Source organism: Bombina bombina, chromosome 6 (genome assembly GCF_027579735.1).
Source record: "Bombina bombina isolate aBomBom1 chromosome 6, aBomBom1.pri, whole genome shotgun sequence".
Taxonomy (NCBI): Eukaryota; Metazoa; Chordata; class Amphibia; order Anura; family Bombinatoridae; genus Bombina; species Bombina bombina.
The window spans coordinates 261,082,217-261,109,535 of NC_069504.1; the positions used below are offsets into that span (position 1 = coordinate 261,082,217).

The 27,319-nt window shown below is 38.9% G+C and overlaps 1 protein-coding gene across 5 annotated transcripts in view; it reads left to right on the forward strand.

Moving 5' to 3' along the window:
• Positions 1-6,800, forward strand: part of MDM2 (MDM2 proto-oncogene) — a 48,708-nt gene extending 41,908 nt beyond the window's left edge. For all 5 annotated transcript variants that reach the window (XM_053716809.1, XM_053716813.1, XM_053716812.1 and 2 more), the window contains one exon: positions 4,386-6,800. In XM_053716809.1, the coding sequence (XP_053572784.1) occupies positions 4,386-4,937 (552 nt within the window). In that variant the 3' untranslated portion in view covers positions 4,938-6,800. The remainder of the gene's footprint in view (positions 1-4,385) is intronic.
• Positions 6,801-27,319: the final 20,519 nt, after the last annotated feature.

A 27,319-nucleotide genomic window follows, 5' to 3' on the forward strand; every position in this document is an offset into this window, starting at 1 on the left:
GCTTACCTTCACATACCGATTCACAAAGATCATCAACGGTATCTACGGTTTGCCTTCCTAGACAGGCACTACCAGTTTGTAGCTCTTCCATTCGGATTGGCTACGGCCCCAAGAATCTTCACAAAGGTTCTGGGTGCCCTTCTGGCGGTACTAAGACCGCGAGGGATTTCGGTAGCTCCGTACCTAGACGACATTCTAATACAAGCTTCAAGCTTTCAAACTGCCAAGTCTCATACAGAGTTAGTTCTGGCATTTCTAAGGTCGCATGGATGGAAAGTGAACGAAAAGAAAAGTTCTCTTTTTCCTCTCACAAGAGTTCCATTCTTGGGGACTCTTATAGATTCTGTAGAAATGAAGATTTACCTGACAGAAGACAGGTTAACAAGGCTTCAGGATGCATGCCGTGTCCTTCATTCCATTCAACACCCGTCAGTGGCTCAATGCATGGAGGTGATCGGCTTAATGGTAGCGGCAATGGACATAGTACCTTTTGCACGCCTACACCTCAGACCGCTGCAATTGTGCATGCTAAGTCAGTGGAATGGGGATTACTCAGATTTGTCCCCTACCCTGAATCTGAATCAAGAGACCAGAAATTCTCTTCTATGGTGGCTTTATCGACCACACCTGTCCAGGGGGATGCCATTCAGCAGGCCAGACTGGACAATCGTAACAACAGACGCCAGCCTGCTAGGTTGGGGCGCTGTCTGGAATTCTCTGAAGACTCAGGGATTATGGAATCAGGAGGAGAGTCTCCTTCCAATAAACATTCTGGAATTGAGGGCAGTTCTCAATGCCCTTCTAGCTTGGCCCCAATTAACAACTCAGGGGTTCATCAGGTTTCAGTCGGACAATATCACGACTGTAGCTTACATCAACCATCAGGGAGGGACAAGAAGCTCCCTAGCAATGATGGAAGTATCAAAGATAATTCGCTGGGCAGAGTCTCACTCTTGCCATCTGTCAGCAATCCACATCCCGGGAGTGGAGAACTGGGAGGCGGATTTCTTGAGTCGCCAGACTTTTCATCCGGGAGAGTGGGAACTTCATCCGGAAATTTTTGCCCAAATACTTCGACGTTGGGGCAAACCAGAGATAGATCTCATGGCGTCTCGCCAGAACGCCAAACTTCCTCACTACGGGTCCAGATCCAGGGATCCGGGAGCGGTTCTGATAGATGCTTTGACAGCACCTTGGAACTTCGGGATGGCTTATGTGTTTCCACCCTTCCCGCTGCTTCCTCGATTGATTGCGAAAATCAAACAAGAGAGAGCATCTGTGATTCTAATAGCGCCTGCATGGCCACGCAGGACTTGGTATGCAGATCTAGTGGACATGTCATCCTGTCCACCTTGGTCTCTACCTCTAAGACAGGACCTTCTGATACAGGGTCCATTCAAACATCAAAATCTAACTTCTCTGAAACTGACTGCTTGGAAATTGAACGCTTGATTTTATCAAAGCGTGGTTTTTCTGAGTCGGTTATTGATACCCTGATTCAGGCTAGGAAGCCTGTTACCAGAAAGATTTACCATAAAATATGGCGCAAATACCTATACTGGTGCGAATCCAAGCGTTACTCCTGGAGTAAGGTTAGGATCCCTAGGATATTGTCTTTTCTACAAGAAGGTTTAGAAAAGGGTTTATCGGCTAGTTCATTAAAGGGACAGATTTCAGCTCTGTCCATCTTGTTACACAGGCGTCTGTCAGAAAATCCAGACGTCCAGGCTTTTTGTCAAGCTTTAGCTAGGATCAAGCCTGTGTTTAAAGCCGTTGCTCCGCCATGGAGTTTAAACTTAGTTCTTAACGTTTTACAAGGTGTTCCATTTGAACCCCTTCATTCCATTGATATAAAATTTTTATCTTGGAAAGTTCTGTTTTTAATGGCTATTTCCTCGGCTCGAAGAGTCTCTGAGTTATCAGCATTACATTGTGATTCTCCTTATCTGATTTTTCACACAGATAAGGTAGTTCTGCGTACTAAACCTGGGTTCTTACCTAAGGTAGTTACTAACAGGAATATCAATCAAGAGATTGTTGTTCCATCCTTGTGTCCAAATCCTTCTTCAAAGAAGGAACGTCTTCTACACAATCTGGATGTAGTTCGTGCCCTCAAGTTCTACTTGCAGGCAACTAAAAATTTTCGCCAAACTTCTTCCCTGTTTGTCGTTTATTCTGGACAGAGGAGAGGTCAAAAAGCTTCTGCTACCTCTCTCTCTTTTTGGCTTCGTAGCATAATACGTTTAGCCTATGAGACTGCTGGACAGCAGCCTCCTGAAAGAATTACAGCTCATTCCACTAGAGCTGTGGCTTCCACTTGGGCCTTTAAGAATGAGGCCTCTGTTGAACAGATTTGCAAGGCTGCAACTTGGTCTTCGCTTCATACTTTTTCCAAATTTTACAAATTTGACACTTTTGCTTCTTCGGAGGCTATTTTTGGGAGAAAGGTTCTTCAGGCAGTGGTTCCTTCTGTATAATGAGCCTGCCTATCCCTCCCGTCATCCGTGTACTTTTGCTTTGGTATTGGTATCCCAGAAGTAATGATGACCCGTGGACTGATCGCACATAACAGAAGAAAACATAATTTATGCTTACCTTATAAATTCCTTTCTTCTGTTGTGCGATCAGTCCACGGCCCGCCCTGTTTTTTAAGGCAGGTAAATATCTTTTAAATTATACTCCAGTCACCACTTCACCCTTGGTTACTCCTTTCTCGTTGATTCTTGGTCGAATGACTGGGACTGACGTAGAGGGGAGGAGCTATATCAGCTCTGCTGGGTGAATCCTCTTGCATTTCCTGTTGGGGAGGAGTTATATCCCAGAAGTAATGATGACCCGTGGACTGATCGCACAACAGAAGAAAGGAATTTATCAGGTAAGCATAAATTATGTTATTATGAAGGCCAGGTTTTCTTTCTTTTTCTTTTTTTTTTTGGGAAGACACCGCTTATCCATATCTCTGGCTTATAGTGGGCTATCTGTTCCGGTAGGAATCTTACTGATAATTTCAACTTGAATAGGTATTTTAGGTAAAATGGATAATTGAGAACAAATTTAAAAGAAAGCGTTTTTGAGTAAACTGTCCCTTTTACGTATTAAATACATGACTTTGTTTTTCACAGACCTTTGATATAAGGGAAGAATTTTACTCTTTATAACTTATAGAGTGTTAAAGGGCCATAATACCCAAATGTTTACCTCATTTATAGTGATGCAGCATAGCTGATTAGAAAATATCACCTGAACATCTCTATGTAAAAAAGAAAGATATTTTACCTCAAAAGTTCCTCAGTAGCCACCTCCCATTGTAAAGGATTTCTAAGCAGCATATTAGTATGTCTGTCCCGGGACAACTGAAAGCATGAGCATCGTGAACTCTCATATTATTTCACCAATCAGGTAAAGGAAGCTTACTTTGAAATCTCATGAGAGTTAAGTCAAATCTCATGAGATCACAGTAAGAGTTCATGACCTCAGCGCTGCTGATGCTGATTGGCTGCTGTTCATTTCTTCATTTTTTTTAATTTTTTTACCTGCAGCTCAGTATAACTTTTTACACAGAACTCACTCTGCTGAGCTGAGGAGATTGTGAGGTAAAATATCTTCCTTTTTTACATAGTGATGCTCAGGTGATATTTTCCTGTCAGCTTTTTACAGTTATACTGCATCAATTGATTCATTAGAACCTTATACACAATTTACAATTTAATTTGTATTGGTAGCCCTGACAAAATAATTATTTTATCGGGGTTTTTTTTTGTTTGTTTTTTCCCCGTTAACATTTGATTGTCTTGTATGCAATTTCAAATAAATTATAAATGAAAAAAATGAACACTACTTTGGACACTGTTTCTGACTTGTGAACTCCATTATTAAACCCAATGAAACATTTTCTTTTAAAGGGACCGTAAACATCTTGGTTTAATATAAAATGTTTAGTTGTGCTTAATAAAACAACTTTGCATTATACTTTAATTATTTATTTATCCACCTTTTTTATGTAATTTAGCTCTGAAAAGTATGTTTTTTAATTCTCATAGCTGTAAAACCACACAGACGACTTCCAAGGCTACCCCTGCTTCATATGTTTCCCTGATTGGCTTTAGCAGATAAATGCAAAACCATTTACTTTATGCTAACCTTATGGTTGTGATTATCCTTGTCTGGGGACTGAATCCCAGATTGACTCCTCCTGTAAGGCAAGCATAGGGTGGAGTTTTGCTATTGAAAACAATTGCAGCAAGCAACATGTTAAATGATTTTACAAAGGTTTATTCCTTATAGCAAGAAACTATAATGGTCTTGTAATAAGGTGTATTTTCCGTTTAAGTTGGGACCTTTTGCAGAAACATAATTTTTGTTTTTGAATTCTTAATTTGTTTCAGGATTATTGGAAATGTTTGGAATGTGACGAAATTAATCCTCCTCTTCCAAGTCACTGTCACAGATGTTGGTCTCTACGTAAGGATTGGCTTCCTGATAAAAAGGAAAGAAAACTTCCCCCCTTAAAAAGGAAAAGGTCTGAAGAAGCCGATGACGAGGATGGTTTTGATGTTCCTGATTGTAAGAAAGGTAAATTGTCAGACTCACAAGATTTTGTTGCTGAAAAAAAGGAAGATGACGCTGCACAGAGTTCAGAATCCCAGGAAACTGAAGACTTTTCTCAACCTTCCACATCTGGTAGCATTGTTTCCTGTAGTCAGGAAGACCCCAAAGAAATTGAACGGGAAGAAAATTTAGAAACTACCCTTCCAATTACAAGCATTGAACCATGTGTGATTTGCCAGACAAGGCCAAAAAATGGCTGCATTGTTCATGGGAGAACAGGCCACTTAATGGCATGCTTCACTTGCGCAAAGAAGCTTAAAAGAAGGAATAAACCTTGTCCAGTATGTCGGCAACCAATTCAAATGATTGTGTTAACTTACTTCAGCTAGGGGCCAACCATCCTAATGACTTTGAAACTGAAAACACAAACTATTGAAAGTCTTAGGACATACCTAGCATTAAGCAGGACTTCTCACAAAATATTTAAAAATATATACATATATGTACAAATGGGACAGCATATAAATGAGAACACAACATATGGAAAACCTCTTACTAATCTCATTTTTGTCAGGGTCTGTGCATTTTTTGCAGAACACAAGTTAAAACAATGCTCTAAAGTTCAGCAATGTGGCTTGAAACTATATAGTTTTTAACTTATTCCTGTTAATTTGTGTATTGCCTTGCTTATTGTGTGCATTTAAAAAATTAACTGAATTTATATGCACAATAGGTCTACAGAATTCTGAATGACTTGTTCACTATGGTTGCTAGTGTAAATTATTTGCCCCCCAAAAAAATCTCTATAAATGAGGTAAACATATATTTATTCCCAGATGCACTTGCTTTTTATTATATATTTAATTAAAAAAAAATCTCATATTTTACTCCATATTGTAGTGCTGAATTTTCCTTCTCAGCTTACTATGGTTCATCGCACTAAACTTGTGAAGGGGGACATTTATAATTCTGCTAGATGCTTCAGAGAATTTGTGTAACATCTTGGAATGCAATGGTACTGTGCATTGTTTAACAAGTCTGCAGATTGTAGCTACCTCTTCTTTTTTTTTCATTGTTATTTTGTGCCTGATAGTATGTGATCTTTTGCATTTACATTTTGCTTGTATATCCAAAGTAAAGAATAATTTATTAACTGAGATATTATACATTATTATTATTATTATTATTATTATCGGTTATTTGTAGAGCGCCAACAGATTCCGCAGCGCTAAACATGCTTTAGTTTTGAGTGCTATCACAATAAATGTAATTCTATAGATTTTTTTTTTTTTTTAAGTTAATGGGCAACCATGCCACTTTTTTCCTTTGTACATTTTTCTTCTATTTTGATAAAAAGAAATATGTAAACTAAAATAGGTGATTTTATAACTTATCTAGTCTGACGAAAAAAATCTAAAAATTCAGCTTTAGAATGAGATTCAAACAAAATAGAGCCAAGAATATGCTTTGTGGAGGGGGTTCTTTAATATCTTTGGCCAGGAACTCGCAAATAAATTTCTTTACACTTGACAGTGTTCTCAAAATCTTACTTGTCCCTTCTAAATTTCTTTTTCAGGTTAAAAAGTTCTTGAATCTTACCTCCCCTTCCAGGTGTATTTTTTTTTTTTCTCTTTTTTTTCCCCAAGACCTATATAGAGGTAGATTCCACAACCAACATTTGTAATGGCAAAGAAAAAATATTTTAATGTTTTTTTTTTTTTTTTTTTATATGATTAGAATTAGTGGCTTTATAGTTTAAAAAAATAATCCTTAAATTATTTATAAATTTTTGTTTAGTGTAAATATTTATCCTTTTAAATGATTAGAGGTGTTAAAATCTTTGGTGCTTATGTAAATTTAATATGCACCATTAAAAAGAAAAAAAATACAGTATGCACTCTTCAAATAATAATGAATATGTAGGTTAACGATACTTCTAGTATTTTATGCAGTGTATTTTTGTAAATGTTTTAATATTTAAATATTTCATACGATTTGCTATGATATTCAGTTTTTGTTATAACGAAGTTTACAGATTCCACTAAGTGCCTACATGTTTCTGCTTTAAGTGGTTTCCTCTTAGCACCTTGTTATTGAAGACTCATTTGTAATGTGAACAGTACCTATGTTCTAGGAGTTGAATTGTACTGCATCCTTGTTATATGTAGAACATTTGACTGAAATGCACTGTATATAAAACTAAAATGTTATTTTGTGTATTTAACTGTAATTAAAAAAACATGTAAAGACTATCATTTATTGCTATAATTTTATATTTCATTATAATCCTTTATAAAACACCAACATGTTTCTATATTATTGTATGGCCCAGGTACCCATTTTTTCCCCCAAGGTCACAAGTGACATTTTTGCTTTTTCTGGAGGAGTTGGTAGTGGAACTGTTAACTGTAGATGCAGGAGAAGGCTACAGTGTATTGCTAATCAATGTTTTGTACCCCAGAAGTTGAGAGCAGTCATTAAGGTGTCCACTATAACTGAACAGGATACAACTTTATTTTCAATTTATTGACTTATTGAGAATCACAAGAAAAACATTTACTCTGTAAAGATACTGATTTAGTAAGAAAATATTAGACACAGTCAAGTCCAAAAAAACCTTTCATGTTTCAAATAGGGCATATAATTTTAAACAACTTTCCAATTTACTTTTATCACCAAATTTGCTTTGTTCTCTTGGTATTCTTAGTTGAAAGCTAAACCTAGGCAGGCTCGTATGATAATTTCTAAGCCCTTGAAGGCCGCCTTTTATCACATGCTTTTTTATTTGCTTTTCACAGCAGGGGAGAGCTAGTTCATGTGAACCATATTGATAACATTGTGATCATGCCCGTTGCTTTTGGCAGACACTGCACTAATTGGCTAAAATGAAAGTCAATAGATAATAAAGTCATGTGATCAGGGTGCTAACAGAAGATGCTTAGATACAAGGTAATCACAGAGGTAAAAAGTGTATTAATATAACCGTGTTGGCTGTGCAAAACTGGGAAATGGGTAATAAAGGGATTATCTATCTTTTTAAACAAAAACTCTGGTGTTGACTTTCCCTTTAACATTTGGATTATACTAATTTTGGGCATAAGTACTACAGATAAAACTAGTAAATATAAGTTGGAAGTAGTTTGTTTTTTATACACACATCTCTCGATAGTGCAACCAAAAGAGAAGCCATGGGAAAAGGGAGAACAAAATGGGGTAGTGAAGGAAAGGCCAAAACTGCAGAAATTAATATCTGCAGTTCAACATACAGAGAAGCTGCATAAATTGAGAGACTTTTCTTTCATGTAATTGGCAAGAGTCCATGAGCTAGTGATGTATGGGATATACAATCCTACCAGGAGGGGCAAAGTTTCCCAATCCTCAAAATTGCCTATAAATACACCGCTCACCAAACCCACAATTCATTTTACAAACTTTGCCTCCTATGGAGGTGGTGAAGTAAGTTTGTGCTTAGATTCTACATTGATATGTGCTTCTCAGCATTTTGAAGCCCGATTCCTCCGAGTACAGTGAATGTCGGAGGGATGTGAAGGGAGTATCACCTTTTGAATGCAATGTTTTTCCTTGCGGGAGATCTATTTCATAGGTTCTCTGTTATCGGTCATAGAGATTCATCTCCTACCTTACTTATTCAGATCAACGATATACTCTCATATTCCATTACCCCTACTAAAAACTGTTTCAGTACTGGTTTGGCTATCTGCTATATGTGGATGGGTGTCTTTTGGTAAGTATGCTTTCATTACTTAAAGGACCAGTAAACACTGTAGATTTGCATAATCAACAAATGCAAGATAACAAGACAATACAAAAGCATTTACTCTGAATTTCAAATAAGTAGATTTTTTTCTAACATTTTAAAGTTATGTATATTTCCACTCCCCCTGTACCATGTGATAGCAATCAGTCAATCACAAATGCATATATGTATAGCCTGTGAATTCTTGCACATGCTCAGTAGGAGCTGGTGACTCAAAAAGTGTAAATATAAAAGAATGTGCACATTTTTTTTAATGGAAGTAAATTGGAAAGTTGTTTAAAATTACATGCTGTACCTGAATTATTAAAATTTAATTTCTCCAACATTGGTGTGTCCGGTCCACGGCGTCATCCATAACTTGTGGGAATATTCTCTTCCCCAACAGGAAATGGCAAAGAGCACAGCAAAAGCTGTCCATATAGTCCCTCCCAGGCTCTGCCCACCCCAGTCATTCTCTTTGCCGCTGAACAAGCAGCATCTCCACGGAGATGGTGAAGAGTATGTGGTGTTTAGTTGTAGTTTTTTATTCTACTATCAAGAGTTTGTTATTTTAAAATAGTGCTGGTATGTACTATTTACTCTGAAACAGAAAAGGATGAAGAGTTCTGTTTGTGAGAGGAGTATGATTTTAGCAGCAGTAACTAAAATTGGTTTCTGTTCCCACACAGGACTGTTGAGATGAGATAACTTCAGTTGGGGGGAACAGTTGGCAGACTTTTCTTCTTAAGGTATGACTAGCAATATTTCTAACAAGACTGTGTAATGCTGGAAGGCTGTCATTTTCCCCTCATGGGGACCGGTAAGCCATTTTCTTAGTCTCAAACAGAATAAAGGGCTTAATATGGGCTATAAAACTGGTAGACACTTTTATGGGCTAGATCGATTGCTTTATTTGGGCATTTTATACAGTTTGATGTTGAAATTCACACTTTATATCTTTGGGGAACGTTTTTTTTACGTCAGGCACTGGTTTAGACACCTTCCCAGTCAGGAAGGGCCTTCTCTGTAGTAGGCAGAGCCTCATTTTCGCGCCATTACTGCGCAGTTACTTTTGAGAGCAGTACATGCAGCTGCATGTGTGTGAGTCTGGAAATAGTTGAAAAGGTTCCTAGAAGGCTTCATTTGGTATCGTATACCCCCCTGGGTTTGGTAAAGTCGCAGCAAAGGCTGGAGCTGGGACTGTAGAAGGGTTAAAACTGTAAACGGCTCCGGTTTCCTCATTTTAAGGGTTAAAGGTCTGGGGTGCAATGCTTTGAATGCTTTAAGTAAGTAAAATTTGGTTAAGATTGAACAATTCCTTCATAGTTTTTCACATATTCAGTAAAAAAGTGTGCCCTGTTTAAAATTTAAAGAGACAGTAACGGTTTTGTTTTAAAACGGTTTTTGTACTTTATTGACAAGTTAAAGCCTGTTTAACATGTCTGTGCCTTCAGATAGACTATGTTCTGTATGTATGGAAGCCAATGTGTCTCTCCCTTCAAATATGTGTGATAATTGTGCCATAGCGTCCAAACAAAGTAAGGACAGTACTGCCACAGATAGTAAAGTTGCCCAAGATGATTCATCGGATGAAGGGAGTAGACATAGTTCTACATAATCTCCTTCTGTGCCTACACCAGTTTTGCCCACGCAGGAGACCCCTAGTACTTCTAGCGCGCCAATGCTTGTTACTATGCAACAATTGACGGCAGTAATGGATAACTCCATAGCAAATATTTTATCCAAAATGCCTGCATTTCAGAGAAAGCGCGATTGCTCTGTTTTAAACACTGTAGAGCAGGAGGGCGCTGATGATAATTGCTCTGTCATACCCTCACACCAATCTGAAGTGGCCATGAGGGAGGTTTTGTCAGATGGGGAAATTTCTGATTCAGGTAGAATTTCTCAACAGGCAGAACCTGATGTTGTGACATTTAAATTTAAATTAGAGCATCTCCGCGCACTGCTTAAGGAGGTGCTATCTACTCTGGATGATTGTGACAACCTGGTCATTCCAGAAAAATTGTGCAAGATGGACAAGTTCCTAGAGGTTCCGGTGCACCCCGACGCTTTTCCTATACCCAAGCGGGTGGCGGACATAGTGAATAAGGAGTGGGAGAAGCCCGGCATACCTTTTGTCCCCCCTCCTATATTTAAGAAATTATTTCCTATGGTCGACCCCAGAAAGGACTTATGGCAGACAGTCCCTAAGGTCCAGGGGGCAGTTTCTACACTAGCCAAGCGCACTACTATTCCTATCGAGGATAATTGTGCTTTTAAAGATCCTATGGATAAAAAATTGGAGGGTTTGCTTAAAAAGATTTTTGTACAGCAAGGTTACCTCCTGCAACCTATTTTGTGCATTATTCCTGTCACTACAGCAGCGTGGTTCTGGTTCGAGGAACTAGAAAAGTCGCTCAGTAGAGAGACTCCGTATGAGGAGGTTATGGACAGAATTCACGCACTTAAGTTAGCTAATTCCTTTATTTTAGATGCCGCTTTGCAGTTAGCTAGATTAGCGGCGAAAAATTCAGGGTTTGCAATTGTGGCGCGCAGAGCGCTCTGGCTAAAGTCTTGGTCAGCGGATGTATCTTCCAAGACAAAATTGCTTAATATCCCTTTCAAGGGTAAAACCCTTTTTGGGCCAGAATTGAAAGAGATTATCTCAGACATCACTGGGGGTAAGGGCCATGCCCTCCCACAAGATAGGCCTTTCAAGGCCAAGAATAAGTCTAATTTTCGTTCCTTTGGCAATTTCAGGAACGGACCGGCCTCCAACTCTGCAGCCTCTAGACAAGAGGGTAATGCTTCGCAAACCAAACCAGCTTGGAAACCGATGCAAGGCTGGAACAAGGGTAAGCAGGCCAAGAAGCCTGCTGCTGCTACCAAAACAGCATGAAGGAGTAGCCCCCGATCCGGGACCGGATCTAGTAGGGGGCAGACTCTCTCTTTTCGCTCAGGCTTGGGCAAGAGATGTTCAGGATCCCTGGGCACTAGAAATAGTTTCTCAGGGTTATCTTCTGGAATTCAAGGAACTACCCCCAAGGGGAAGGTTCCACATGTCTCACTTATCTTCAAACCAAATAAAGAGACAGGCATTCTTACATTGTGTAGAAGACCTGTTAAAAATGGGAGTGATACACCCAGTTCCAACTGTGGAACAAGGACTGGGGTTTTACTCAAATCTGTTTGTAGTTCCCAAAAAAGAGGGAACCTTCAGACCAATTCTGGATTTAAAGATTCTAAACAAATTTCTCAGAGTGCCATCGTTCAAAATGGAAACTATTTGAACGATTTTACCTACAATCCAGGAGGGTCAATTTATGACTACCGTGGATCTAAAGGATGCGTATCTACATATTCCTATCCACAAAGATCATCATCAGTTCCTAAGGTTCGCCTTTCTGGTCAAACATTACCAGTTTGTGGCTCTCCCATTCGGGCTAGCCACTGCTCCAAGGATTTTCACAAAGGTACTCGGGTCCCTTCTAGCGGTTCTAAGACCAAGGGGCATTGCAGTGGCACCTTACTTGGACGACATTCTGATACAAGCGTCGTCTCTTTCAAAGGCAAAGGCTCACACAGACATCGTTCTGGCCTTTCTCAGATCTCACGGGTGGAAGGTGAACATGGAAAAAAGTTCCCTGTCTCCGTCGACAAGAGTTCCTTTCTTGGGGACAATAATAGATTCTTTAGAAATGAAGATTTTCCTGACAGATGTCAGAAAGTCAAAACTTCTAAACGCTTGTCAAGTTCTTCACTCTGTTCCACGACCTTCCATAGCTCAGTGCATGGAAGTAGTAGGGTTGATGGTTGCAGCAATGGACATAGTTCCTTTTGCGCGAATTCATCTAAGACCATTACAACTGTGCATGCTGAAACAGTGGAATGGGGACTATACAGACTTGTCTCCAGTGATTCAAGTAGATCAGATGACCAGAGACTCACTCCGTTGGTGGCTAACCCAGGATCACCTGTCCCAGGGAATGAGCTTCCGCAGACCAGAGTGGGTCATCGTCACGACCGACGCCAGTCTAGTGGGCTGGGGCGCGGTCTGGGAATCCCTGAAAGCTCAGGGTCTATGGTCTCGGGAAGAGTCTCTTCTCCCGATAAACATTCTGGAACTGAGAGCGATATTCAATACTCAGGGCTTGGCCTCAACTAGCAAAGGCCAGATTCATAAGATTCCAATCAGACAACATGACGACTGTTGCTTACATCAACCATCAGGGGGGAACAAGGAGTTCCCTGGCGATGAGAGAAGTGACCAAAATCATAAGATGGGCGGAGGATCACTCCTGCCACCTATCTGCGATCCACATCCCAGGAGTGGAAAACTGGGAGGCGGATTATTTGAGTCGTCAGACATTCCATCCGGGGGAGTGGGAACTCCACCCGGAGATATTTGCCCAGTTGACCCAATTATGGGGCATTCCAGACATGGATCTGATGGCGTCTCGTCAGAACTTCAAGGTTCCTTGCTACTGGTCCAGATCCAGGGATCCCAAAGCGACTCTAGTGGATGCATTAGTAGCGCCTTGGACCTTCAACCTAGCTTATGTGTTTCCACCGTTTCCTCTCATTCCCAGGCTGGTAGCCAGGATCAAACAGGAGAGGGCCTCTGTGATTTTGATAGCTCCTGCGTGGCCACGCAGGACTTGGTATGCAGACCTGGTGAATATGTCATCGGCTCCACCATGGAAGCTACCTTTGAGACAGGATCTTCTACTACAGGGTCCATTCGAACATCCAAATCTAGTTTCTCTCCAGCTGACTGCTTGGAAATTGAACGCTTGATTTTATCTAAGCGTGGGTTTTCGGATTCTGTGATGGATACTCTGGTACAAGCCAGAAAACCTGTAACTAGAAAAATTTACCATAAAATATGGAAAAGATATATCTGTTGGTGTGAATCCAAGGGATTCTCATGGAGTAAGATTAAAATTCCTAGGATCCTTTCCTTTCTCCAAGAAGGTTTGGATAAGGGATTATCAGCGAGTTCTCTAAAAGGACAGATTTCTGCTTTATCTGTCTTGTTACACAAACGACTGGCAGCTGTGCCAGATGTTCAAGCTTTTGTTCAGGCTTTGGTCAGGATCAAGCCTGTTTACAGACCTTTGACTCCTCCCTGGAGTCTGAATTTAGTTATTTCAGTTCTTCAAGGGGTTCCGTTTGAACCTCTACATTCCATAGATATCAAGATGTTATCTTGGAAAGTTCTGTTTTTGGTTGCTATTTCTTCTGCTAGAAGAGTTTCTGAGTTATCTGCTCTGCAGTGTAATCCGCCCTATCTGGTGTTCCATTCAGATAAGGTTGTTTTGCGTACTAAACCTGGTTTCCTTCCAAAGGTTGTTTCCAACAAGAATATTAACCAGGAAATAGTTGTGCCTTCTTTGTGTCCGAACCCAGTTTCAAAGAAGGAACGTTTGTTACATAATTTAGATGTAGTACGTGCTTTAAAGTTCTATTTAGAAGCAACAAAGGATTTCAGACAAACGTCTTCTCTGTTTGTCGTTTATTCTGGCAAGAGGAGAGGTCAAAAAGCTACTGCTACCTCTCTTTCCTTTTGGCTGAAAAGCATCATCCGATTGGCTTACGAGACTGCCGGACGGCAGCCTCCTGAACGAATCACAGCTCACTCTACTAGGGCTGTGGCTTCCACTTGGGCCTTCAAGAACGAGGCTTCTGTTGATCAGATATGTAAGCCAGCGACTTGGTCTTCTCTGCACACTTTTGCCAAATTCTACAAATTTGATACTTTTGCTTCTTCGGAGGCTGTTTTTGGGAGAAAGGTTTTGCAAGCCGTGGTGCCTTCTGTTTAGGTAACCTGATTGGCTCCCTCCCTTCATCCGTGTCCTAAAGCTTTGGTATTGGTTCCCACAAGTTATGGATGACGCCGTGGACCGGACACACCAATGTTGGAGAAAACAAAATTTATGCTTACCTGATAAATTACTTTCTCCAACGGTGTGTCCGGTCCACGGCCTGCCCTGGTTTTTTAATCAGGTTTGATAAATTTCTTTCTTTAACTACAGTCACCACGGCACCCTATGGTTTCTCCTTTTTTTCTCCTGTCCGTCAGTCGAATGACTGGGGTGGGCGGAGCCTGGGAGGGACTATATGGACAGCTTTTGCTGTGCTCTTTGCCATTTCCTGTTGGGGAAGAGAATATTCCCACAAGTTATGGATGACGCCGTGGACCGGACACACCGGTCAGGTAAGCATAAATTCTGTTTTTACCTGAGTGTCCCTTTAAGACACTCTCAAATATGGTTTGGCACTTTATGCATTAATATAAAGCTCTAAATATATGTATTGTACTTATATTTGCCATGAGTCAGGTTTATGTATATTTCCCTTTGCAGACTATCATGTTCATATTTGTGGAAAAAACATATATAGGAAAAAAAATTCTTACCTGGGGTATAGTCTTTTCTCAATTGACTGTTTTTTTATTAAATTTCACGGGCAAAATTAGGCTTGCGAGGGCGCAAAATGACAAAGTTTATTGCGTCATTCTTGGCGCAATAATTTTTTTGGCGCAAAGGTACGTCCGATGACGCAAATTCGTAATTTCCAGCGTCTTAGTTGACAGAGTTCCTTGCACAAGGTTGCGTCTTCAATGATGCGAGTGTCATTTCCGGATGTTAGCGCCCAAAAAGTTCCAGTTTACGTCATACTTGGCGCCAAATAATTTAATTATTTAAAGCCCCATTCCTAGATGCCTCTTGCCTTTTTTCAAAGTCAGAGGGCTATGCTGTTTGTATTTTTTTTTTCCCATTCCTAAAACTGCCATTTGATAATTTTGCTTTATATATTGTTTTTTCTCTTACATTTGCAAGATGTCTCAATCTGATCCTGTCCCAGAAATCACTGTTGGAACCCTGCTGCATGATAACAGTTTTACCAAAGCTAAGTGCATTTGTTGTAAATTTGTGGAGATTATATCTCCAGCTGTGGTATGTAATAGTTGTCATGATAAGCTTTTACATGCAGAGAATGTGTCCATCAGTAATAGTACAATGCCTGTTGTTCCTTCAACATCTAATGTACCTGATATACCTGTGAATATAAAAGATTTTATTGCTGATGCGATTCAGAAGGCTTTGTCTGCCGTCCCGCCTTCTAATAAACGTAAAAGGTCTTTTAAAACTTCTCATAAAGTTGATGAAATTTCAAATGATCTACAACATACTGAATTATCATCCTCTGATGAGGATCTATCTGATTTAGAAGATCCTTCCTCAGATGTTGACACTGACAAATCTACTCATTTATTTAAAATAGAGTATATTCGTTCCTTGTTAAAAAAGGTGTTGATTACATTGGATATTGAGAAAACTAGTCCTCTTGATATTAAAACTAGTACATGTTTAAATTCTGTTTATAAACCCCCTGTGGTTACTCCAGAGGTTTTTCCATTTCCTGATGCTATTTCTGATATGATTCCTAAGGAATGGAATAGGCCTGGTACTTGTATCCTTTGCCAGCAGTTAGATTGGAGTTTTGGGAAAAGATCCCTAAAGTTGATGGGGCTATTTCTACTCTTGCTAAACGTACTACTATTCCTATGGAAGATAGTACTTCTTTTAAAGACCCTTTAGATAGGAAACTTGAATCTTATCTAAGGAAAGCTTATTTATATTCTGGATTTCTTCTCAGGCCTGCCATTTCTATGGCTGATGTTGCAGCTGCATCAACTTTTTGGTTGGAAAGCTTAGCGCAACAGGAAACGGATCCTGATTTGTCTAGCATTGTCTGCTTGCTTCAACATGCTAATCATTTTATCTGTGATGCCATTTTTGATATAATCAAAATTGATGTTAAATCTGTGTCTAGTTATTTAAGCTAGAAGAGCTTTGTGGCTCAAATATTGGAATGCTGACATGGTATCTAAGTTTAGATTACTATCTCTTTCTTTCCAAGGTAATAAGTTATTTGGTTCTCAGTTGGATTCGATTATTTCAACTGCCACTGGGGGGGAGGGAGTTTTTTTTTGCCTCAGGATAAAAGCCCTAAGGGTAAATCTAAAGCTTCTAACCGTTTTCGTTCCTTTTGAAAAAAAAGGAACAGAAACCTAATCCTTCCCCCAAAGAATCTGGTTCCAATTGGAAACCTTCAAGTTGGAGTAAATCCAAACCGTTTAAGAAATCAAAGCCAGCCCCCAAGTCTGCATGAAGCTGCGGCCCTCATTCCAGCTCAGCTGGTAGGGGGCAGATTAAGATTCTTGCAAAACATTTGGGCAGATTCTGTCCAAAATCAATGGATTCAGAGTATTGTCTCTCAAAGGTACCGAATAGGATTCAGAGTAAGACCTCCTGTGAGAAGATTTTTTTTTCTCACGCATCCCAGCAAATCCAGTAAAGGCTCAGGCTTTTTGAAGTGTGTTTCGGACCTGGAGCTTTCAGGGGTAATCTTACCAGTTCCGTTTCAGGAACAGGGTCTGGGGTTTTATTCAAATCTATTCATTGTCCCAAAGAAAAAATTCATTCAGGCCAGTTCTGAATCTGAAAATTTTGAATAGTTATGTAAGAGTGCCACCTTTCAAAATGGTGACTATAAGGACTATTCTGCCTTTTGTTCAGCAAGGGCATTATATATCCACTATAGACTTACAGGATGCATATCTTCATATTCCGATTCATCCAGAACACTATCCGTTTCTGAGATTCTCTTTTCTAGACAAGCATTATCAATTTGTCGCTCTTCGATTTGGCCTAGCGACAGCTCCAAGAATCTTTTCAAAGTTTCTCAGTGCCCTACTCTCTGTAATCAGAGAACGGGGTATTGCAGTGTTTCCTTATTTGGACGATATCTTGGTACTAGCTCAGTCTTTACATTCTGCAAAATCTCACACAAATCAACTAGTGTTTCTTTAAAGACATGGTTTGAGGATCAATTTACCAAAAAGTTCCTTGATTCCTCAGACAAGGGTCACCTTTTTTAGGTTTCCAGATAGATTCAGTGTCCATGACTCTGTCTCTAACAGACAAGAGACGATTAAAATTGGGTTCAGCTTGTCAGAACCTTCAGTCTCAATAATTCCTTTCCGTAGCTATGTGCATGGAAGTTTTAGGTCTCATGACTGCAGCATCGGACGCGATCCCCTTTGCTCGTTTTCATATGAGACCTCTCCAGCTTTGTATGCTGAACCAATGGTGCAGGGATTATATAAAGATATCACAATTAATATCCTTAAATCCCAATGTTAGACTATCTCTGACTTGGTAGTTCGATCACCTTCGTATAGTTCAAGGGACCTCTTTTGTTCGTCCAACCTGGACTGTGATAACAGATGCAAATCTTTCAGGTTGGGGAGCTGTCTGGGATCTCTGACAGCACAAGGGGTTTGGAAATCTCAAGAGGCGAGATTACCAATCAATACTTTAGAACTCTGTGCTATTTTCAGGGCTCTTCAGGTTTGGCCTCTGTTGAAGAGAGAACCGTTCATTTGTTTTCAGACAGACAATATCACAACTGTTAAAACAACCAAATATAGGGGGCGCTAAAAGTACATGGATAAATCGGTGCAAAAATAAATCACTATGCATGGAAAATACAGAGCAATTCATATATTACAAGAACCAAACAAATGTATAAAACCTTTAAATAAAACCTTTGAATAAAGGATGACACAGACAGAGACCAAAGTCTTTCTTGGAAATATATGACCGGATGACTGGAGAAGAAGGGATATAAAATGTTCTTATGTAGGCTGCCTCCTCCTCACCGACTGGTCCGGGTAAAGCTGAAAAAAATGCAAGAAAACAGAGGGGCGCCTCATGTGTGGTATAATCAGATGATATGATACAAAACAAACAGAATGGAGCCAAATGAGTACTCACATACTCTTGAAGCACACCTATGTGCTGGTAGAGACAAGCTGCAACTTCAGATAGGTGTGACAGCTCACCCTCCAGGCAATGCTGTGTGGCTGGTGAGAAATTAGAAAACACAAAAAGAAAGCACTACATGTGCAGACCATTAAAGAGATAACCGGTAAAATCTCTTAGATGATACAGATGGGTACTCACATACTCCTGTAGCACACTTATGTGTTGGTAGAGGCAGGCTGTAATTTTAAGGCAGGTGTAACAGCTCACCCTAGGTGAAGATTTCTTAGTTGTGCAGGAGTGTAGGTCCCAGTGAACATTCAGCAAAGGCATAAGGTAGGAAGAGGAATCCACTCAGAGTGAATTTGAATAAAATATAGCTATTTATTAAAAATAAAAATAAAAAACAACACGGCAGTTGTTGTGATAAGTGGATAAAAGGGTTAACAATGACACCCCACAAATGCAATGCGTTTCTCGGTTTAAAACCGTTTCATCAGGCATATATTCATTCTTCATCCTACCTCTGCCTTAAATAACAAACTAAAAGCTATTCACCTCCTTACAAAGGGGTGTGTTTGCTAATTGATACCTAGCACCTGTCTGATGACATCAGACCTTCTAATTGCAAGTTTTTCACATAGAAAGAAAAAAAAAAACCATTATGGCAATAATATGCTCATACAAAATACTTTAGTAATAATATCCTATACTAAACAATAATTAAATAATAAAATAATACATTGTATATTTTTATTTATATGTATAATAAAAGATTGGCATTGACCCACAGTGATCAAAGGGTTGTTCGATCTATTCTCCTATTCACACAATGTTTAAAATTCAGAATAATATATATTGGTCATAGTGTCTGCTGAAACTTGTTTTAAATCAGCCCAAGCAAAATCTGTATTTAATGTGTCTAGGACGGACTTTGTATTGTTTTAGAAACAAATAGTTTCCGTGATTTTTCCCACAAATGTATTGTCAGCATTCAATGATTTTCTTTTAGCTAGTTTATGGCCAACTATTGGATAAAGAAAGTTATTACCGTTAGATGTATGTTTCAATAGGTCAATGTCATATGACCAAAGGGTTTCTTTCAAACTATAGATGGTTTCACATAACGGGGTGTGTTTCCACTCAATTTAGTGAGTGAAAAAAAACACACAACCCGATATAAGATGAGCTCACATTGATAGTAAAGTAAGATGGACACTCTCATTGGCAGGAGCCTATTGTCTGGAAAAAATGTGAAACTGATCGTAAATAAAGTCTTCCCCGTATTCAATATTGATCGTGATCTTTCTATTTGAGTCCCTCTTCGTATATGCCTAACCTCAAATCGTAAATAAAACAGAAAACGGATCATCATATAGAAAATCTAATATAAGGAAATATTTGTGAGAGCCAGCTTCTATCTGAAGTCTAAAGCTGAGCCAGATTTGAACGTATTGTTAATATGAGGAACGACCTACTGTGCATTGAACCCATACTCAAATAATAAATGAAAGGAGGGCGTGCATGTTTACAAGGGATGTGTCGAAACAGCCAATGAGCTGGTGTTGGTGTATCTACAGGGGGTGTGTTAAAGCAACCAATGAACTGACATTAGTGGGCATGTGAACCCTAGATACTGTTTAGGTTAAACCTCTTTGTAGCGGACTAAGTTGCATGTATATAACAATAACGGATACACAAATATAATGTCCGTAGTAAAGTGCATGTTGTCAAACATTATGTATAAAACCCGAAGTATATTTTAATAACACGCATATCAGTGAGAGAGAGGGGATATCAATATTCTATGCTACATGATGGGTTAAATATGCTAACTTGTGTAATAGTTCTGAAAATGAATACCATAAAAGTGTGTAACGGGAAAACCCTATAATCTCTCTAAACCTCAGGTGATGTATATGTGAACAGGCGCACTCTTTAAAGGGATGCTGTTATCTAAAGTGAAAATAAATAAAAAGTGATAGCTATGTGTTTATTAATATGTGATCTAAATAGATAAGTCTGGCCTTTTAAGTTATAAAAAACAGAGAGTAAAAAAACAAGAGACATCCTATTTGGAGGTGTGCAACTCCACAGTAAAAATGACGATATAATATAGTCAACTAATCCAAAAAGGACCACTAGTGGTCAAATATAAATAGAAACAAATAATATAACTATATCTAACAATGAATTAACCAAAAAATATAATATATCCAATATATCTCAAAGTGTACCCTGAAAATCCTACCATATAAAGACATAAAATGAAAGACTAAGCTGAAATAACAAATAATTAAGAACGGTATCCTAGATTTCCTACCCTAACAAAACAAGCGGTTTACTCACACCTAGACTAAATGCTTATTCTAGTATTAAGACTATCGATATCTAATTGTGTAATTCTATAATGAAAAGAATGGTTTTTAAAAGCTGCCAGATCTAGAACTTCGTTTAGGCCAGAGGGAAACAGAGATTGGAATTTATAACTGTTCATTTGCTTTCAGACAGACAATATCACAACTGTGGCATATGTCAATCATCAGGGTGGGACTCACAGTCCCCAAGCTATGAAAGAAGTATCTCGGATACTTGCTTGGGAGGAATCCAGCTCCTGTCTAGTTTCTGTGGTTCATATCCCAGGTACAATTAAGAAGCGGATTATCTCAGCCGTCAGACTTTACATCCGGAGGAGTGGTCGTTCCATCCAGATGTGTTTTCTCAGATTCTTCAGATGTGGGTTCTTCCAGAAATAGATCTGATGGCTTCCCATCTAAACAAGAAACTGTCCAGGTCCAGGGATCCTCAGGCGGAAGCGGTGGATGCGTTAACAGTTTCTTGGTGTTACCAACCTGCTTATATTTTCCCGCCTCTAGTTCTTCCAAGAGTGATCTCCAAAATCATCATGGAACAATTGTTTGTGTTTCTGGTAGCTCCAGCATGGCCCTCACTGGTTTTGGTATGCGGATCTTGTTCGGATGTCCAGTTGTTAACCTTGGTCCGTTTTCCATCAGGATCTCAAATCATTAAATTTGAAGGTATGGAAATTGAATGCCTAGTCCTTAATATTAATCACTGAGTCAGAGAAACCTCTATGACTATGTTACAGGCTTGTAAATCTGTTTCAAGGAAGATTTATTATCGAGTTTGGAAGACTTGTATTTCACGGTGTTCTCATAAATTCTCCTGGCATTTTTTTAGAATTCCTAGAATTTTAAAGTTTCTTCAGGATGGTTTGGATAAGGGTTTGCAAGTTCCCTGAAGGGACAAATCTCTGCTCTTTCTGTTTTATTGCACAGAAAGATTGCTAAGCTTCCTGATATTCACTGTTCTGTACAGGCTTTGGTCCGTATCAAGCCTGTCATTAAACCAATCTCTCCTCCTTGCAGTCTTAATTTGGTTTTGAAGGCTTTACAGGCTCCTCCGTTTGAGCCTATGCATTTTTTGGACATTAAACTACTTTCTTGGAAAGTTGTTCCTTTTGGCCATCTCTTCTGCTAGAAGAGTTTCTGAATCATCTGCTCTTTCTTGTGAATCTCCTTTTCTGATATTCCATCAGGATAAGGCAGTTTTGCGGACTTCATTTTTATTTCTACCTAAGGTTGTGAATTTTAACAACATTAATAGAGAAATTGTTTGTTCCTTCTTTGTGTCCTAATCCTAAGAATTCTTTGGAGAGATCCTTACATTCTTTGGATGTTGTAAGAGCTTTGAAATATTATGTTGAAGCTACTAAAGATTTCAGGAAGACTTCTAACCTATTTGTTATCTTTTCTGGTTCTAGGAAAGGTCAGAAGGCTTCTGCCATTTCCTTGGCATCTTTGTTAAAGCTTTTGATTCATCAGACTTATTTGGAGTTTTGGGAAAAGATCCCTAAAGTTGATGGGGCTATTTCTACTCTTGCTAAACGTACTACTATTCCTATGGAAGATAGTACTTCTTTTAAAGACCCTTTAGATAGGAAACTTGAATCTTATCTAAGGAAAGCTTATTTATATTCTGGATTTCTTCTCAGGCCTGCCATTTCTATGGCTGATGTTGCAGCTGCATCAACTTTTTGGTTGGAAAGCTTAGCGCAACAGGAAACGGATCCTGATTTGTCTAGCATTGTCTGCTTGCTTCAACATGCTAATCATTTTATCTGTGATGCCATTTTTGATATAATCAAAATTGATGTTAAATCTGTCTAGTTATTTAAGCTAGAAGAGCTTTGTGGCTCAAATATTGGAATGCTGACATGGTATCTAAGTTTAGATTACTATCTCTTTCTTTCCAAGGTAATAAGTTATTTGGTTCTCAGTTGGATTCGATTATTTCAACTGCGACTGGGGGGAAGGGAGTTTTTTTTGCCTCAGGATAAAAGCCCTAAGGGTAAATCTAAAGCTTCTAACCGTTTTCGTTCCTTTTGAAAAAAAAGGAACAGAAACCTAATCCTTCCCCCAAAGAATCTGGTTCCAATTGGAAACCTTCAAGTTGGAGTAAATCCAAACCGTTTAAGAAATCAAAGCCAGCCCCCAAGTCTGCATGAAGCTGCGGCCCTCATTCCAGCTCAGCTGGTAGGGGGCAGATTAAGATTCTTGCAAAACATTTGGGCAGATTCTGTCCAAAATCAATGGATTCAGAGTATTGTCTCTCAAAGGTACCGAATAGGATTCAGAGTAAGACCTCCTGTGAGAAGATTTTTTTTCTCACGCATCCCAGCAAATCCAGTAAAGGCTCAGGCTTTTTGAAGTGTGTTTCGGACCTGGAGCTTTCAGGGGTAATCTTACCAGTTCCGTTTCAGGAACAGGGTCTGGGGTTTTATTCAAATCTATTCATTGTCCCAAAGAAAAAATTCATTCAGGCCAGTTCTGAATCTGAAAATTTTGAATAGTTATGTAAGAGTGCCACCTTTCAAAATGGTGACTATAAGGACTTTTCTGCCTTTTGTTCAGCAAGGGCATTATATATCCACTATAGACTTACATGATGCATATCTTCATATTCCGATTCATCCAGAACACTATCCGTTTCTGAGATTCTCTTTTCTAGACAAGCATTATCAATTTGTCGCTCTTCGATTTGGCCTAGCGACAGCTCCAAGAATCTTTTCAAAGTTTCTCAGTGCCCTACTCTCTGTAATCAGAGAACGGGGTATTGCAGTGTTTCCTTATTTGGACGATATCTTGGTACTAGCTCAGTCTTTACATTCTGCAAAATCTCACACGAATCAACTAGTGTTTCTTCAAAGACATGGTTTGAGGATCAATTTACCAAAAAGTTCCTTGATTCCTCAGACAAGGGTCACCTTTTTTAGGTTTCCAGATAGAGACAGAGTCATGGACACTGAATCTAACAGACAAGAGACGATTAAAATTGGGTTCAGCTTGTCAGAACCTTCAGTCTCAATCATTCCTTTCCGTAGCTATGTGCATGGAAGTTTTAGGTCTCATGACTGCAGCATCGGACGCGATCCCCTTTGCTCGTTTTCATATGAGACCTCTCCAGCTTTGTATGCTGAACCAATGGTGCAGGGATTATATAAAGATATCACAATTAATAGCCTTAAATCCCAATGTTAGACTATCTCTGACTTGGTAGTTCGATCACCTTCGTATAGTTCAAGGGACCTCTTTTGTTCGTCCAACCTGGACTGTGATAACAGATGCAAATCTTTCAGGTTGGGGAGCTGTCTGGGATCTCTGACAGCACAAGGGGTTTGGAAATCTCAAGAGGCGAGATTACCAATCAATATTTTAGAACTCTGTTCTATTTTCAGGGCTCTTCAGGTTTGGCCTCTGTTGAAGAGAGAACCGTTCATTTGTTTTCAGACAGACAATATCACAACTGTTAAAACAACCAAATATAGGGGGCGCTAAAAGTACATGGATAAATCGGTGCAAAAATAAATCACTATGCATGGAAAATACAGAGCAATTCATATATTACAAGAACCAAACAAATGTATAAAACCTTTAAATAAAACCTTTGAATAAAGGATGACACAGAGACCAAAGTCTTTCTTGGAAATATATGACCGGATGACTGGAGAAGAAGGGATATAAAATGTTCTTATGTAGGCTGCCTCCTCCTCACCGACTGGTCCGGGTAAAGCTGAAAAAATGCAAGAAAACAGAGGGGCGCCTCATGTGTGGTATAATCAGATGATATGATACAAAACAAACAGAATGGAGCCAAATGAGTACTCACATACTCTTGAAGCACACCTATGTGCTGGTAGAGACAAGCTGCAACTTCAGATAGGTGTGACAGCTCACCCTCCAGGCAATGCTGTGTGGCTGGTGAGAAATTAGAAAACACAAAAAGAAAGCACTACATGTGCAGACCATTAAAGATATAACCGGTAAAATCTCTTAGATGATACAGATGGGTACTCACATACTCCTGTAGCACACTTATGTGTTGGTAGAGGCAGGCTGTAATTTTAAGGCAGGTGTAACAGCTCACCCTAGGTGTAGATTCTTAGTTGTGCAGGAGTGTAGGTCCCAGTGAACATTCAGCAAAGGCATAAGGTAGGAAGAGGAATCCACTCAGAGTGAATTTGAATAAAATATAGCTATTTATTAAAAACAAAAATAAAAAACAACACAGCAGTTGTTGTGATAAGTGGATAAAAGGGTTAACAATGACACCCCGCAAATGCAACGCGTTTCTCGGTTTAAAACCGTTTCATCAGGCATATATTCATTCTTCATCCTACCTCTGCCTTAAATAACAAACTAAAAGCTATTCACCTCCTTACAAAGGGGTGTGTTTGCTAATTGATACCTAGCACCTGTCTGATGACATCAGACCTTCTAATTGCAAGTTTTTCACATAGAAAGAAAAAAAAAACCATTATGGCAATAATATGCACATACAAAATACTTTAGTAATAATATCCTATACTAAACAATAATTAAATAATAAAATAATACATTGTATATTTTTATTTATATGTATAATAAAAGATTGGCATTGACCCACAGTGATCAAAGGGTTGTTCGATCTATTCTCCTATTCACACAATGTTTAAAATTCAGAATAATATATATTGGTCATAGTGTCTGCTGAAACTTGTTTTAAATCAGCCCAAGCAAAATCTGTATTTAATGTGTCTAGGACGGACTTTGTATTGTTTTAGAAACAAATAGTTTCCGTGATTTTTCCCACAAATGTATTGTCAGCATTCAATGATTTTCTTTTAGCTAGTTTATGGCCAACTATTGGATAAAGAAAGTTATTACCGTTAGATGTATGTTTCAATAGGTCAATGTCATATGACCAAAGGGTTTCTTTCAAACTATAGATGGTTTCACATAACGGGGTGTGTTTCCACTCAATTTAGTGAGTGAAAAAAACACACAACCCGATATAAGATGAGCTCACATTGATAGTAAAGTAAGATGGACACTCTCATTGGCAGGAGCCTATTGTCTGGAAAAAATAAAGTCTTCCCCGTATTCAATATTGATCGTGATCTTTCTATCTGAGTCCCTCTTCGTATATGCCTAACCTCAAATCGTAAATAAAACAGAAAACGGATCATCATATAGAAAATCTAATATAAGGAAATATTTGTGAGAGCCAGCTTCTATCTGAAGTCTAAAGCTGAGCCAGATTTGAACGTATTGTTAATATGAGGAACGACCTACTGTGCATTGAACCCATACTCAAATAATAAATGAAAGGAGGGCGTGCATGTTTACAAGGGATGTGTCGAAACAGCCAATGAGCTGGCGTTGGTGTATCTACAGGGGGTGTGTTAAAGCAACCAATGAACTGACAGCGGACTAAGTTGCATGTATATAACAATAACGGATACACAAATATAATGTCCGTAGTAAAGTGCATGTTGTCAAACATTATGTATAAAACCCGAAGTATATTTTAATGACACGCATATCAGTAAGAGAGAGGGGATATCAATATTCTATGCTACATGATGGGTTAAATACGCTAACTTGTGTAATAGTTCTGAAAATGAATACCATAAAAGTGTGTAACGGGAAAACCCTATAATCTCTCTAAACCTCAGGTGATGTATATGTGAACAGGCGCACTCTTTAAAGTAATGCTGTTATCTAAAGTGAAAATAAATAAAAAGTGATAGCTATGTGTTTATTAATATGTGATCTAAATAGATAAGTCTGGCCTTTTAAGTTATAAAAAACAGAGAGTAAAAAAACAAGAGACATCCTATTTGGAGGTGTGCAACTCCACAGTAAAAATGACGATATAATATAGTCAACTAATCCAAAAAGGACCACTAGTGGTCAAATATAAATAGAAACAAATAATATAACTATATCTAACAATGAATTAACCAAAAAATATAATATATCCAATATATCTCAAAGTGTACCCTGAAAATCCTACCATATAAAGACATAAAATGAAAGACTAAGCTGAAATAACAAATAATTAAGAACGGTATCCTAGATTTCCTACCCTAACAAAACAAGCGGTTTACTCACACCTAGACTAAATGCTTATTCTAGTATTAAGACTATCGATATCTAATTGTGTAATTCTATAATGAAAAGAATGGTTTTAAAAAGCTGCCAGATCTAGAACTTCGTTTAGGCCAGAGGGAAACAGAGATTGGAATTTATAACCGTTCATTTGCTTTCAGACAGACAATATCACAACTGTGGCATATGTCAATCATCAGGGTGGGACTCACAGTCCCCAAGCTATGAAAGAAGTATCTCGGATACTTGCTTGGGAGGAATCCAGCTCCTGTCTAGTTTCTGTGGTTCATATCCCAGGTACAATTAAGAAGCGGATTATCTCAGCCGTCAGACTTTACATCCGGAGGAGTGGTCGTTCCATCCAGATGTGTTTTCTCAGATTCTTCAGATGTGGGTTCTTCCAGAAATAGATCTGATGGCTTCCCATCTAAACAAGAAACTGTCCAGGTCCAGGGATCCTCAGGCGGAAGCGGTGGATGCGTTAACAGTTTCTTGGTGTTACCAACCTGCTTATATTTTCCCGCCTCTAGTTCTTCCAAGAGTGATCTCCAAAATCATCATGGAACAATTGTTTGTGTTTCTGGTAGCTCCAGCATGGCCCTCACTGGTTTTGGTATGCGGATCTTGTTCGGATGTCCAGTTGTTAACCTTGGTCCGTTTTCCATCAGGATCTCAAATCATTAAATTTGAAGGTATGGAAATTGAATGCCTAGTCCTTAGTATTAATC